Below are 14,056 nucleotides of genomic sequence, written 5' to 3'. Positions count from 1 at the left end.
CTCGTGTGAGCATGGTTTTAGACTAGGTCTATGCCTAAAAACAAATCAGGCAAGGGTGCTTGATTAAATCTTTTTTTCGTTCATCACTTTCATATAGAGGAGAGGATAGACTAAACTTAAGGTTTATTTTGGAGGTGGGAATGGTGGAAACATTTTGATCTTTACAAGTTGGCAAACTCTAAGTAAAACACATTTTTCTTTAATAGATCACATACGCAATTACTAGTACGTATACCATTTGAAAAATGTTTGAAGATCACTTTAGATATTATTTAACATTTTGATAGCTATTAAAAAAGGAAAACAAAAGTCTCTACTCATGAAGAAAGAAAAAATTTTTACTTATTACTGCATCATTATCATGCCACTGAGACACCATTATTCTTTAACAGGTCACTTGCACAATAATAAAAACTTCAAAATTGTGTGAAAATTACTTCAAATATAACATTTTGATATCTACTGAAAAATTAAAACTAAAAAAAAGGAAAACAAACAAACTAGTCTCTACTCAAGAAGAAAAACACGTACTTATTACCGATCATTATCATCATGCCACTGAAACACCATTTTTCTTTAACAGATCACATACACAATGAATAAATACTTGAAAATTGTGTGAAAATCACTTCAGACATAATTAAAATTTTGATAATTACTGAAGAAAATAAAACTTTAAAAAGGAAAAAAGTCACTTAACTCGTGAAGAAAAAACTTTATTCACACTTTACTGATCGTTTGTCATGCCACTGTGGGTATTTTTATTCACAATTTAACGTTCCTTAGTTGGGTTCAAACTTAGCAAACAACTCATTTGTTAGTGCTGCTTTTGAGGCAATTTCACTATGAAGATATATTCACTAAAGCTGTGTATGAAATTGAGGAATTTTCTGCATTTTATTTAAAATTTGAGTGAAAATACATTCTAAAATTATACTAGAACCCTAAGTATGTATGATAGAATTTATGCTAAGCTCCAATTCTTGGGTCAAATTATGCTAAAAAACATGAAATTATGCTACATTTGGTAACACTGGTTGACGCTAACTAGCGGTGGCTGGCGGAAATAGTTTTGTTTACAAACATCATATGGTCTGGGGGTCGGAATCCGGTTTTTTGTTTGAAAACAGATACAAAGTTTATTGGAAATTTGGTGGTGATATCTGATTATGCTGAGTTCTAATATGGTCATGAGTCGGGGCTCTACTGTAAAAGGTCGTCAATTGTTTTAACAGCCTCACTTGCATTCTTTGATAGGGGCATTGTGTATATTAATGAATGAAGTGTATTTCTTTTGAATTATGCTTTCTAGTGTAGTAAGCATATATTGTTAACCAACAACTATGGCAATACAGGTTATTGGTGGACTCTGTTGATGGCAATCTAGTTTTATCACGTGTAGCGAAACGGATGAATGCCACCATAACGCGGCAAGTTCCGGTTATTCAATTATATCGCAGATTTTCAGTTAATGGCAGCTTTCACTTAGCACCCGGCCGAGAACGGACACCCCCCCCCCCCCCCCCCACCACCACCACCACCAATAACCAGGGCTTCCTGTAGTTATAAACTGATTTCTGAAGAAAAAAAATAATTTTAGTGATGTGAAAGCAAAGGATTTGCCCTGACATACACAATCTAAATGAAGTATAAGGTAGACTGTAGTCTTGGAATAAATTAGTGATACATATTCAGAATTTAGTAAAATATTGGCAGTAGTTAAGGTACAGGTTCATTCAAAATAAAGAGAAAATTTTGCACAGCATAAGCACATCTTCACCAGATTAGTTCTTCTAGGTTGCTATGAAGTGAATTATGCCGAGAACAAAAAATCCCGTTTTGATGTATGTAAAGCTCAGGCTCTCTCTGAGTCAAACAAACACATGATAGATGTTTGAATAGGTAAAAGTTACACAGCCAAGGGTTGGTCACCCGTGAACCAGGCAAAAACCACCTTAAAAGGTTAGATATGAAATTTTCCACATTGTCTAGGGTACTTTCCAGATTATTCCATATAAAGTACGAAATATTATTCCAGATTTAGATATAGGTAAGTAACGAAATCCATTGATTTAAAGTCCCTTATTTATTGGGCCATTGCTAATGTATTTCATGACTTGCCAGAGTTTTGAAACAATGTTGATGAAAGCTTTCCTCTTCCAGAGCTAGCAACGGCGTACGGAATGGATGGCGAAGACAGTGGGGGAGGAACAGGAGACACCTCAACATACCAGGTGGGTTGTTCTATACGCAAGAAAATAATGTTGACTTTGTGGGCCTAAAATACATTCTGGGTTTTGAATATTTTCAGGTAGCTCTTGCAGGTAAGTTCATACATTCAAGGTGCACTAGTGTTAAATTTTGATGGTTTAGAGTCAGCATTTTCATGTTGATATTTACACTGAACACAGTTTACATGTCTTCAGTTGCATCAACTGTTTCTGCCAAAACAATTTGCCAACCAATTTCTTGTAAATTATACAAAACAAAAGGAAAATTTACTTGAAAAAAAACTTTAAATTTATTACATGTTATCCAATGTTATGTCTGTGCACTTTATTTGCCATGTTGTCAGGCTGTGTAACTGCACTGTAGTCCGTCACTCGCAGTCAATATGGTTTGCTTATGTGAAAAGTTTATCAAGATGATGATGACTAAGTGTAGGAAGAGTACGACTTACGTACTTGCTGGAGCTTAAAGCCAGGTAGCCGTAAAATTAAAATGGTTCTAGGATAAAGAAACATAGCTTTTTAATGTTGGGTTGTAAAAGTGAAGATAGGTTTTTATTTTAAGTTTCATCAGAGAAGAGGTTTTTATTTTAAGTTTTATCAGAGAAGTGGAGTATGATCAAGGTGAGAATATAAGGCATATTATAAATCTAAAGATTCCAATAACCTAGAGGCAACTTATGAGAGGTACAGGATTCATTTAGGCAGAAATCTAGGGTTTGCAAGGATTGGAAGTAAGATGCACAAGGTGATGGGAATGATAAAGATAAATGGAAAGGGAGACTGATAGGATATTGGTTTACATCAAGGATTGGCATTTAACCACCCATATCTGTTTGTACTGGTTCAGTGTACTGAGTGAAGGGATTAGGAGTGGATAATCTATGGGAATTTTTATATGCAGATGGTCTGGTGATTATAGCAGAAACTGAAGAAGAATTACAAAGAAGGGTAAAAGAATGGTAGGAATCTTGAATGAGGTGATGTGAAGATAAAAGTGGGTAAAGGTGTTTAGCAAGCAGGGAGGGTTAGATTACATATGGTATAAGATTTTAGTGGCCTAGATGAAAACTTAAGTAGAGGATTTAAATTACATAGAATCTCCTTAAAACTTTGAGTGAGTGTGTAAAGCTGAGGTGGAAAGCAGGATAGAAGTAAGTTGTAGGAAATGGAGGGAGTTGGCAGGGGTGGTGTAATAGAAGAATGCCCAGTTAATTTAAAACTAATATCTGTTGTACTGTAGTCAGACCTGTGTTGATATATGGTTCAGAAATGTGGGCATTACGAAGGAAGGTGTGACAAGCTGGTGTGAACAAAACTAAATGCTGAGGTGGTCTAGTGGGTCTTGGTGCATTAGAGGCTAGAAAGTGAAGAAATCAAAAGTGTAATGACATGTGGTAAGAGCCAAGACTGAAATGGTAGGGGCTTGGATAAAACCTGTTTGGTGGTAGAGGGCCGAGAGGGAGGCAAAGAATTAGTTGGTGAGATAAAGTGAGGGAGGTTTTGAGGAGCTGAATGAGGACAACCCATCCCTTATCTTAGGGATATAGGTGGGAATGAATAAGAATAATTCAAAAATGATTGCAACTTGCTACTCATGTTATGTCTCCTTTGAGCATTTCTGCTGCTATACCCTATCGGCTCCTTCATGGCGATTTGGGTGGGGTCTCCTCCGTTGCTGGCGCTGCCATATCAAATATTCCAACTCAACGTTTTATGGTATATGAAGGCAGCATAAGTTATACAACATAAACATAATTGGTTGTTGATTAATTTTGGCAATTATTAAAAGCCCTCGTAATTTTCTAGCATTTTACAACAATAAAACAACAAGTTTATTCTTAAACGTGGCAAAAAAAATTTCCTGCGCTGCCAGTTCTCTCAGGTGTTAAGCTGACCTCAGGGCATAAAGATGTCAAACAGCCCGCGCCTCCACAAGGGAAGCTCGTCAAAACACTCACTGTCACTGACTCATTAAGGAGTCTGTCGCCTTACAAACAACATGGAAAATGTTATGAATACTTACTGGAAAGAAACGGAGGACAATATTATGAATAGATAAATTAAATAACTGCCGATAATCTTATTTGTGTAACCTACTACGTATGTACATTTGCTGCGTTCTCTTATCTGTCTACTCTACATACACAATCCTTTTTAAATGTCAATAGCTCTCTCTCTCTCTCTCTCTTCTCCTCTCTTCCTCCTCTCTCTCCTCTCTCTCCCTCTCTTCCTCGTCTCTCTCTCTCTCTTTCTTCTTTCTCTTACATACTGCATACATGCATACATGCATACATACATGCATACATGCATACTATGCATACATGCATACATACATGCATACATACATGCATACATACATACATACATACATACATACTACATACATACATATATACTATATATATATAATATATTATATATATATATATATATATATATATATGCAGTAAATTAACACAAAAACAAGTAAATTAAAAGTGCAAAACTCCAGTAGCTTGGGATAATCACAAGAAAGGTCCAAAAAGAGATTTAATTAGGCCTATATGAAAAAGAGAGACCTGGAAGAATGGAAATATTTTCAAAGGAGGGTCGAGGCAATAGGGAACACCCAGAAGTATACTGCTCCCAGTAGACATTAACAAACGCCAAGGAGGTTAAACCTCCTTGACAAACCCACGGATTAAAAGGGGTAAATTGGAAGGGTAGGCCTTTAAAAACTCGAGAGAAGTACATTTGGCAACGTGGGGGACACGCCCAAATCGCCTTGAAGGAGCCGATAGGGGTATAATGTGTGTGTATCTTGTATGTTAAAACAAAACTCTCCAGTTCTTTTCACCAACACCACTGCTCTTTGATTCTTGTCTTGTGACTCCAGTTCTGGGATCTAAACTATATTCATCCCTTGATAGCATAAGTTGTTTACCAGATCTGGTGTGTCCCTCATACATGTTGAACCTTTAACTTGACTTAACATATTTTTCTGCAAGTATCCATATGACAGTAATTATATAGTAATGTCTTTTGTAGGTGTCAGTGTATTATGATGTATAGGACATTTGTTGATGCTGATTTAAATACATTTTTTTTTGAAGGGACATGATAATAGGACTTTGCAGATATTAAAAAAAAAGAAAGAAAACTGTACAACAGGAATTCCGCAACATTTTCTTTACTATTTTGTCACAATATAGCACTGAAACACACAATGAAAAAGTTGAAAAAACAAAGATACATTACAGTATTTTACATTATCATGTTAGATTCAGTATAAAAAACTCTCTCTCTCTCTCTCTCTCTCTCTCTCTCTCTCTCTCTCTCTCTCTCTCTCTCTCTCTCTCTCTCTCTCTCTCTCATCATTATACAAAAGGTTTAAGTGAGCATTGCTAATCAACCTAGAATACCTAATTTTCTTTTGCAAGGTTGTTAAAAATACACTATCTTAGGAAAACTGTTTATTTATAGGTTTCTTTTCCCCTGCAGGGGGATAGTGCCATCAGTGCACCTCATTTGGTGCAGTGTAGGCATTACTTAAGGTTCTTAGCAGTGTCCCTTCGGCCCCTAGCTGCAGCTACTTTCATTCCTTTTACTGTACCTCTGTTCATATTCTTTCTTCCATCTTAGTGTCCACCCTCTCTGTTACACCTTTCAAACCTTTTACCGTCTACGTATTTGTTTCTGCGCTGAATGGCCATACTTGCCCCAGTGCTTGGCATAATGCCAAAAAATTTTTATAAATGAGGTTTCTTTTCATTAATACTGCATAACAGCAGTATGGAGGAATTTTATATTTCTTGCAGCAATGATTTGTGTTAGTTAATTATCACAGCTACTGAAGGTAAATGTATATACTAATAGAACTGTCAAGCATGATGTCAGCTGCTGTGGTAAAGTGAAGGATGATACATGCTGAGAATTCTTGAAAGATGCCATTTTCTTTGGTGTGGTTTAATGGCAGTGGGCGCCAAGGTTGATGGTAACAGGTGTGAGCAGGTGTATATGACAGCTGTCCCATGTTGGGAACACTTGATGTAGGAACACTTACTTGTTGCTGTGGACTACTTTAAGGGTTTTTTTTGTTTAGTTTGTTAGCCTTAAAATTTTTTGTTACGTATTTTGATAAGCACATGGGTGTGTATGCATCATAACAGTGTAAATGAAGGTAACACCATAAGTGAATTGCAGGAGCATTTTTCTTGTAGGGAAGTTTTATATTATTGCATAAGGATACAAGTCTTTCTTTGTTGTGCCTATTCATTCCTTAAGTGATTCTTTTTTTGAAAGTTATTAAGTATCTAATAGAAATTGTAGTAAATAGTTAATGTACTGTTTGATTCTCTAAATCATTTTTTAATACTGGTGAACACCTGTGTAATGTGCAGTTTTCAGGCACATTAACAAATTTATATTAAAGCTGCTTTTGATTAACTAATTTATATTAAAGCTGCTTTTGATGTTGTTTGATGTCCTGTCATTCTTGTAATAACATTTGCTGGTGGCATAGCCCTCAAGAGGTGAACTAAGAATGTCATCAGTGTAGATTTAGATTATAAATTTGGTATTATTTTTATGTCCTGACAATAGTTTCAAATGACTGAGGACTAATTATTATTTTCTATTGACAGGTGTTAGCAGCTCAGGATTCCTACCCAAAGCAGATCTGCCAGTATGATGAACCTTCGCTTTCCATCCCTTTCAATCCATTAGCTGGAGAGTACGCCAAGTATGTTGGTCGCACAACTGATGGACTCATTGCCCTATCAAATTATCGACTTTTCCTACAGCAGCGTGAAACGACTTACCACATTCCCCTAGGAGTGATAGAATCAGTTGACAACAGGGATATTCTGTTTCTCTTTCTTATGTGCAAAGATACCAAGTCCTATAAGTAAGAAAATGAGCACAGTATTGCATGTACTTTACTCATGGTTTCTGTTTATTGACTTTTTTTAAATCTTGAGTAACCTGAAGAGAGTGACTTGCATTAAGTGATGTATAAATGTAAGTATATTACTATGTTTACTTCATACATTAAATTTCACTCTGTTCTATAGGTGTACGTTTCCAAGCACGGAAGTTTGTGCAGAATGGCACCGAAGACTGACCAAGGCATTAAGTCTCCCGCCGCGTCTGGAGAATGTCTTTTCCTTTGCCTTTTACATGTGGATGGCTGAGGATAATCCTGATTTGCATAATGCTTTGCTAGACCCAGAAGTACCTCAGTCTTATGCTGCTAAGGCTGAAAGAATGTTTGATGATGAGGTAAGTTTGTTGTTTGTTTGTTTGTTTGTTTGTTTGTTTTTTTTTTTTTTTTTTTTTTTTTTTTTTTACTACTAGGTAAGCAAGTTACTTACCTTTGAACATTCAAAAGGAATATTCAAAAGAAGCCAAGTGTGCTTCGTAAGGTATTTATCAAAATCTGTCTAACAGAATTATTTTTCATGAAACTTGATGAAACCTGAGCACCATTGTTCTGTAGTTTGGAACAATACAAAAGTTAGAGTGAAACTGTCTCATTGGGAGTGTGAAATTTCCGATTTATTCTCCCCCTGCCCAGAGGCATTAATCAAAGGTTCAAATTTTGTTCTTCAGGTACGGCGCCTTGGTTTTGATTTGGGTGGTGCATGGCGCATTTCCATGGCTAACACAGATTACCAGCTTTGTTCAACCTACCCTCGCAAGCTGGTGGTTCCAGCTTCAATAAATGACAACATCCTAGAGTCTGTAGCACGTTTCAGGTCTGCCAGAAGGATACCAGCAGTTGTTTGGAGGTAAGATGTTTGAAGTTTTGTTTGTGAATTGAAATAAGGGTGATTGTTTTGCTTTAACCCTTAATGGACAGATATACTCACATGAGAAGTAATAAAAGGTTGTTCATACGCTAACAAACCCTCTGTCTTAACAATAGGATAATTTCTAGCGCCCAGCTGGATCCGGTAAAAAAGTAGATGAAAGCAAGGAATCTTGTGGTATCTGGCAACGCATGCGTAGATCGGGTGAAGAGTGGTCAAACGCCGAACATCTACGCCAGTCTTTCTTTACCACCTTGGGACAAGAGTTGGGTTCTTTCCTCTCTTGGCCTTTTTCCTGGTTTTTGCCCGTTTCGTTCCTGTAGTGTGTTTGAGTTTGTTTTTACCTAATATTATGGCTTCTTCTGCTCCTTCTCGACGTCAGCGTTGGTGCCCCGGAATTCCTGGATTTCCGTGTTCTCGTTTCTTGGCTTCGTCAGCGACTGACCCTCACATCACTTGCAGTAGGTGTTGTTCCAATTTTTGTACGATTACGAATCCTAGTACGGAATGCCGGGCATGGCCTTTGGAGCAGTGGAGGAAGTTTTATGGTAAGAGGGAATGTCGAAGACTTCGACGTCTCCACTCTTCCTTCTTGGGAGGGCTTTACTCCTATTCCTGATGTTTCGCCTTCCGCAGTAGTCACCCCCCATAGTAGCGTTGCCCCTGCTTCTCCTTCCTTTTCTTCCATTGATTCATCGATGGAAGTATCGGGAGGCCACCAGGGTATTATTTGTAATGTAGCCCCCTCTTCTTCGGGAGTTTTTTCGGTTCCCGAGAAGGGTGAGGTTTTTTCCATCATTCTCTTCTCTTCCAGAGTCTGAGGCGTCCAAAATGGCGGCGATTTGGAAGACTCTTGGGTTAGGGGGTACCCCATCCTTAGCGGGGTTGCTAGCGCATTTTGAGGGAGGACTCACAACCCCCTCCCCAGTCCAGCCAGGCCCTCCCCCCCCCCCCCCAGGCCCTCAGGCTCTTCTCCACGGGAGGGAGCAGACTGCCATCTTGTATTGCTCTGCCGGTGTCTCCCGCCGCCTTGTCTCGGAGTGATGCTGCTGCGTCAGCCCCGTTGTTGTCGTCACAGGGCCCATCTTTATGTATTCCTCCGCCAGTGGCGTCTCTTTCCTTCTAGCTCAGAGCGGAGGTCGTGACGTCACCACCGCTTGTGGCGTCACTCTCATCGATGACGTATTTTCCAGTCACCTCCGAGGAGCCTCCTCTCTTAGCCGTGACGTCATCTCTGCCGCCCAGTGTGAATCTTCTCCCTTCCTGGTTTTCGGAGCCTTCTCTGGCACATCAGTCTGAGCTCATATGCCAGGCGTTGCTTCAGAGGCTGGACTCTGTTTTAGATGTGAAGTTGGCTGCCTTATCGGTTGGGAGGACTGGTAGGAAACGCGTTGCTTCGTCCCCGCCTTCCGAGAAGAGTGAGCATAAGAAGCTGGTGCTGTCTCCCTCTCCCTCTTCCCCCTCTACGCCTCGTGGGCGTGTTAGGCATTGGAAGGCTAAGGACCTTGCCCTTCCTTCGCCGACGAGGGAGGAACAGCACGGACTTGTTCCCGAGAGTGCTGTGGTTTCGGGCAGTGTTAGTGATGTGTGTTCTGCAGTGGTTGCTTCGCCGCCGAACCTCGTACGTGCAACCACCCCACCCCCCTACCCCATCCTTGCACATCGCGAGCGTGTGGCAACCTCCCCCTTCCGTGCACGTGATGGTAGTGCTCCTTCTTCTCCCTGGACTATTATCATAGTTGCCCTTAACGGGGCACCTTTGTATCTTACCTAAGATGATTGTATGGATGAGAGAATAAGTGAGTTGGCTGGCCTCCTTTCTCTTGTATCTTTCCTTCTTCCTTCGGGCGGTTTAAGGAATTGACACTTCATTTGCTGGACTGGTCTGATACAGGTGAGTGAGGTAGTCATACTGGTAGTGTGGTCATGCAGTATTCAATATCTTACCCACTATTTAGTAGCATAGGCTCCACTCCTGGGCAAGGAGTCGGGAGTACTAAAAACCCTAGTGCCCTGGTTTGTTTTTTGGACAGTCGCAGTTTTTCTTTGGTTCCCTATACAATGGTTATCTCATTTATCATTGTATGTGTGTCAGGTTCTGAGTGGTTAGATTTTAGTGTATCTTGCTTCTCAGCGGGCTTCAGTCCCTCTCTAAGAACTATTTCATTTGAGTGCTGGACTAGCGGGTAGGCCCCCAGCTGGTCTAGGATGTCTTATACCTCCCTCCAAGTATAAGTCTATCCTATTGTTAAGACAGAGGGTTTGTTCGCGTATGAACAAATCACAAATTTTCTAAGAAAATTTGTATTTTTCATAGCTACAAACCTGAGGTCTTAACGTTATACTGCCCCCCTCTAGCCGCCCCTCTTTTTGTTAAGCCATCCTGAGTTGGGAAAGACTGGCGTAGATCTTCGGCGTTTGACCACTTCACCCGATTACGCATGCTTTGCCAGATACCACAAGATTCCTTGCTTTCATCTACTTTTTTACCGGATCCAGCTAGGTGCTAGAAATGATCCTATTGTTAAGACCTTCTTAGAAAATTTGTAATTTTTCATTTTTGGGTGGTTGACAGATTTGCTCATGGTGAGTAAGAATGTTATATTCCATTGGGTTTGGGGGGAATGGGGCTGGAAAGAGGTGCCAATACTTTATAGCCCATAAATTCACTAATGGCAACTTTTAGACTGGTTCAGTTAAAGTGGACACCTCATGACAGAGTTAGTTGTGCGCTTGACTTCTAGGAGAGGTATTGACACCCTCCCCCATGTCTTATTATATATTGCTCATAAATATAACCAGGGGTTGCTGTTGGTTTTAGTTCTTATATTTCATAATAGTATGTCAGTTATAATTGTAATATTGTAGATAAAAGTTCAAAGAAATTTTAGAAAAAGCATGTATAATCCAAAAAAGTTACTGCATATTCAATCTCGATGAATTTTCGTAAATATTTTGCAACAAATATGCTCAGAATTTGTTACTGATTTTAGTTCTTATCTGTTTTGATGTTGTGTGAGCTATAATTATAATTTTACTAAAAAGAAAACTACTTATTAGAAAAAACATGTTTAACTCTGGAAGGTATGGGAAGCTTTTTAGAATTTTTTTCTTACACCACATGCATTTGCGTACAACCTCAGTTTCCTTGGCTTGGGGTGCTGCATATTGATTTTTTATCCCAGCTCCTAATGGTTAAAAAGTTTCTTCAAATTATTATTTGTTGTCATCTGTTTAAACTGTTATTGTCATGTTTATCATGAAAAGGTGTTACATTAGATCCTTGTAGCCTTGATAGACTTGTACATTGATGGACTTTTTGTACAGGCATTCCAATGGTGCAGTAATTGCCCGTAGCAGTCAACCAGAAGTTGGTTGGTTAGGCTGGCGATCAAGTGAAGACGAAGATTTGATTAAAGCAGTATCTGAAGCGTGTGCTTATGACAGCCCAGTTGATGGTTCTCCCAACAGCATCAACGGTGTGGTTGGCAGTCAGTTATTGCCACCGAGTTCTGGAGAAAAAGAAGCTGTCACCCCTGTGTCTGATATTCCTTCTCTGTGTGATTTACCAGAGGCTAAAGCTCAGACTGACATCAAAGTAAGTTTTCATGTATTGCTTATTCATTTGCTGTGTATTATAAGTCAAGTCAGCCCCAGTTGATATTTCTCTTTTGAAAGTATATAGTTGGAAAATTTCACCTGTTTTTGTGCAACAATGAAGACAAATATTACTTGGATTTGAATAGCATAGGTCTTGTTAGGTTTTAGAGCCTTTTTTTTCATGGATTCTGTTCATATATTGTATACTTGGATGACCTTTTGTTTTTAAGAAAACTGAATTTTTTTTCCCCCCAACAGAAAGTATTGATAGTAGATGCCCGTTCATATGCCACAGCAGTGGCCAATCGTGCCAGAGGTGGAGGATGTGAATGCCCAGAGTATTACCCTACTTGTGAAATACAGTTTATGAATTTGGCAAACATCCACACCATTCGGAAATCTCATCATGCCCTGAGACTTCTTGTTTCCTCCTCCCCAGACATTCCAAAGTAAGCAATTTGCTTTTAAAGTATGGTGATTTCATACTACCATGATGATTTTGTTCATACTGATGCTCTTATTTCCGTATATTAACTTCTGTTATCCACTGGAAACCACATGTCTTGGCCACTTCCTTATTCATAGTCCAATCTTCCATTACAGTATGGCCATGACTTTGAACATCAATATTCTAGTCCTATTTTGGATTTTGGTATTTCTCCAATTTGTTTGTCATTACCCATGGTTCCACTGCAAGTCATATAGTACAGTGATCCCCCGTTTTTTTTTTGGGGGGGGGGATGCGTACCAGAACACCCCCCCCCCCCCCCCCCCCCCCCCCGTGAATAGTTGGAATCAGTTTTGGACCCCTATAAAAATGCTAAAAACAGCCTATTTTGTTAGTTAAAACTCAAGAAAAACCACTAAAAATTTTCATACTTGGTTTTTTTAATAGTTTTATCACAAAAAGTGGGTTTTATGATGAAATTGATAAAAAAAAAACCAGGAATTTATGGATATTTCTCAGAAAAATACTGTGAATGCACGGATTTTCCACGAATAATGTGGGGAAATGTTCCCAAGAGAAATCCGCGAATGTGTGAGTCCGCAAATCCGGAGAACGCGAATACGGGGGGTCCACTGTATAACCAATAGTAATCTTTGCTGTCTATCTGGTGGTAGAAGCTTTGTCATGCCATTGGAAATCCAGTTAGTCGTCTTGAGTATGGCCCTTTCAGATCTTCCTTCAGTACAGCATGACCCCTTGGTAACACAAATGCATGATTTCTTTAAGATGGGGGATTGTGCCATCAGTGCACCTCACGCAGTACACCGTAGGCATTAAGGTTCTTTGCAGCATCCCTTTGGTCCCAACCTGCAACCCTTTTCATTCCTATTGCTGTACCTCCATTCCTATTCTTTCTTCCATCTTACTTAACACCATCATCTAACAATTGATTCATAGTGCAACTGCGAGGTTTTCCTGCTATTATACCTGTCAAACCTCCTTTACTCTTTATTTCCTTTTATCGCCGAATGACATTATAGATCCCAGCGCAATGCCTTTTTCCTAAATCGTATATATTATTAAGACCTACCACAACATGGGTCTCTTCCCCGTGCTTCCCCATTTGTTCTTTTAATATTTTTCTGTCCATAGTTTTTTTTTATTCCTTTTATAATTTGGAAGCATCTTCTGTGACACCATCTGATATATTTGTACCAAGTGCAGAGTTACTTCCATTCCACATTGTTGCATCAGCAACCATGTGGCCATTATCCTGACTACCTTTTCTGCAGTTACTTTCAAGTCAATAGTCCTCTGTAGCATCCTCCATTACTTTAAAAACATAAAGAGCTTAGGCCAGATCTGTGAAGGTTACAGATATTTCATCTAAATACTTTTGACAAACATTAATGTTGTGCATCTGGTAGTTTGGTAGTGTAACATCATTATCTTAAGAGTTAACACTACAATCTACCTTAGTTATACCCATCTAATTGTCTGTCTTAGTACTCGTGACGAATGTATTCAGATACACAAATGTGTGATATAATTTCTTAGTCTTTTCTTGGTATTTGTCCTGCAGTTGCCTCGTATAAAGACTATTTGTTTTGTTCATACGCGAACAAACCCGAGGTCTTAACAATAGGATAATTTCTAGCGCCTAGCTGGATCCGGTTAAAACGCAGATGAAAGCAAGGAATCTTGTGATATCTGGCAACGCATGCGTAAATCGGGTGAAGAGTGGTCAAAGACCACGCACCTATATCACCGCGTCAGTCTTTTTCTTAACCGCCTGGGTGAGAGTTGTGGTTGGCCTCTCTCAGCCTTTACCCGGTTCATTGCCTGTTTCAATTGTTTAGTGTGTGTGGCTGTTATGACTGCTTCTGCTACTTCTCGGCCTCGTCAACGTGTGCGCCCTGGAATTCCAGGTTTTCTGTGTTCTCGTTTTTTGGCTTCGGCTGCGACAGATCCCCACATCATGTGTAGTA

The 14,056-nt window shown here is 39.3% G+C and overlaps 1 protein-coding gene across 11 annotated transcripts in view; it reads left to right on the top strand.

Moving 5' to 3' along the window:
- LOC135210287 (myotubularin-related protein 4-like) overlaps positions 1–14,056 on the top strand; it is a 125,558-nt gene that overhangs the window by 23,262 nt on the left and 88,240 nt on the right. For all 11 annotated transcript variants that reach the window (XR_010313488.1, XR_010313490.1, XR_010313489.1 and 8 more), the window contains exons 2-7: positions 2,164–2,234; positions 6,854–7,116; positions 7,283–7,490; positions 7,821–7,999; positions 11,348–11,618; positions 11,879–12,069. Coding sequence is in view for 8 of the 11 variants with exons in the window: in XM_064243162.1 (XP_064099232.1) it covers positions 2,164–2,234; positions 6,854–7,116; positions 7,283–7,490; positions 7,821–7,999; positions 11,348–11,618; positions 11,879–12,069 (1,183 nt within the window). In the remaining 3 variants the exon portion in view is untranslated. The remainder of the gene's footprint in view (positions 1–2,163; positions 2,235–6,853; positions 7,117–7,282; positions 7,491–7,820; positions 8,000–11,347; positions 11,619–11,878; positions 12,070–14,056) is intronic.

This window comes from Macrobrachium nipponense, chromosome 39 (genome assembly GCF_015104395.2).
Source record: "Macrobrachium nipponense isolate FS-2020 chromosome 39, ASM1510439v2, whole genome shotgun sequence".
Classification (NCBI taxonomy): domain Eukaryota; kingdom Metazoa; phylum Arthropoda; class Malacostraca; order Decapoda; family Palaemonidae; genus Macrobrachium; species Macrobrachium nipponense.
This window is presented reverse-complemented; position numbering and strand designations above follow the sequence as displayed.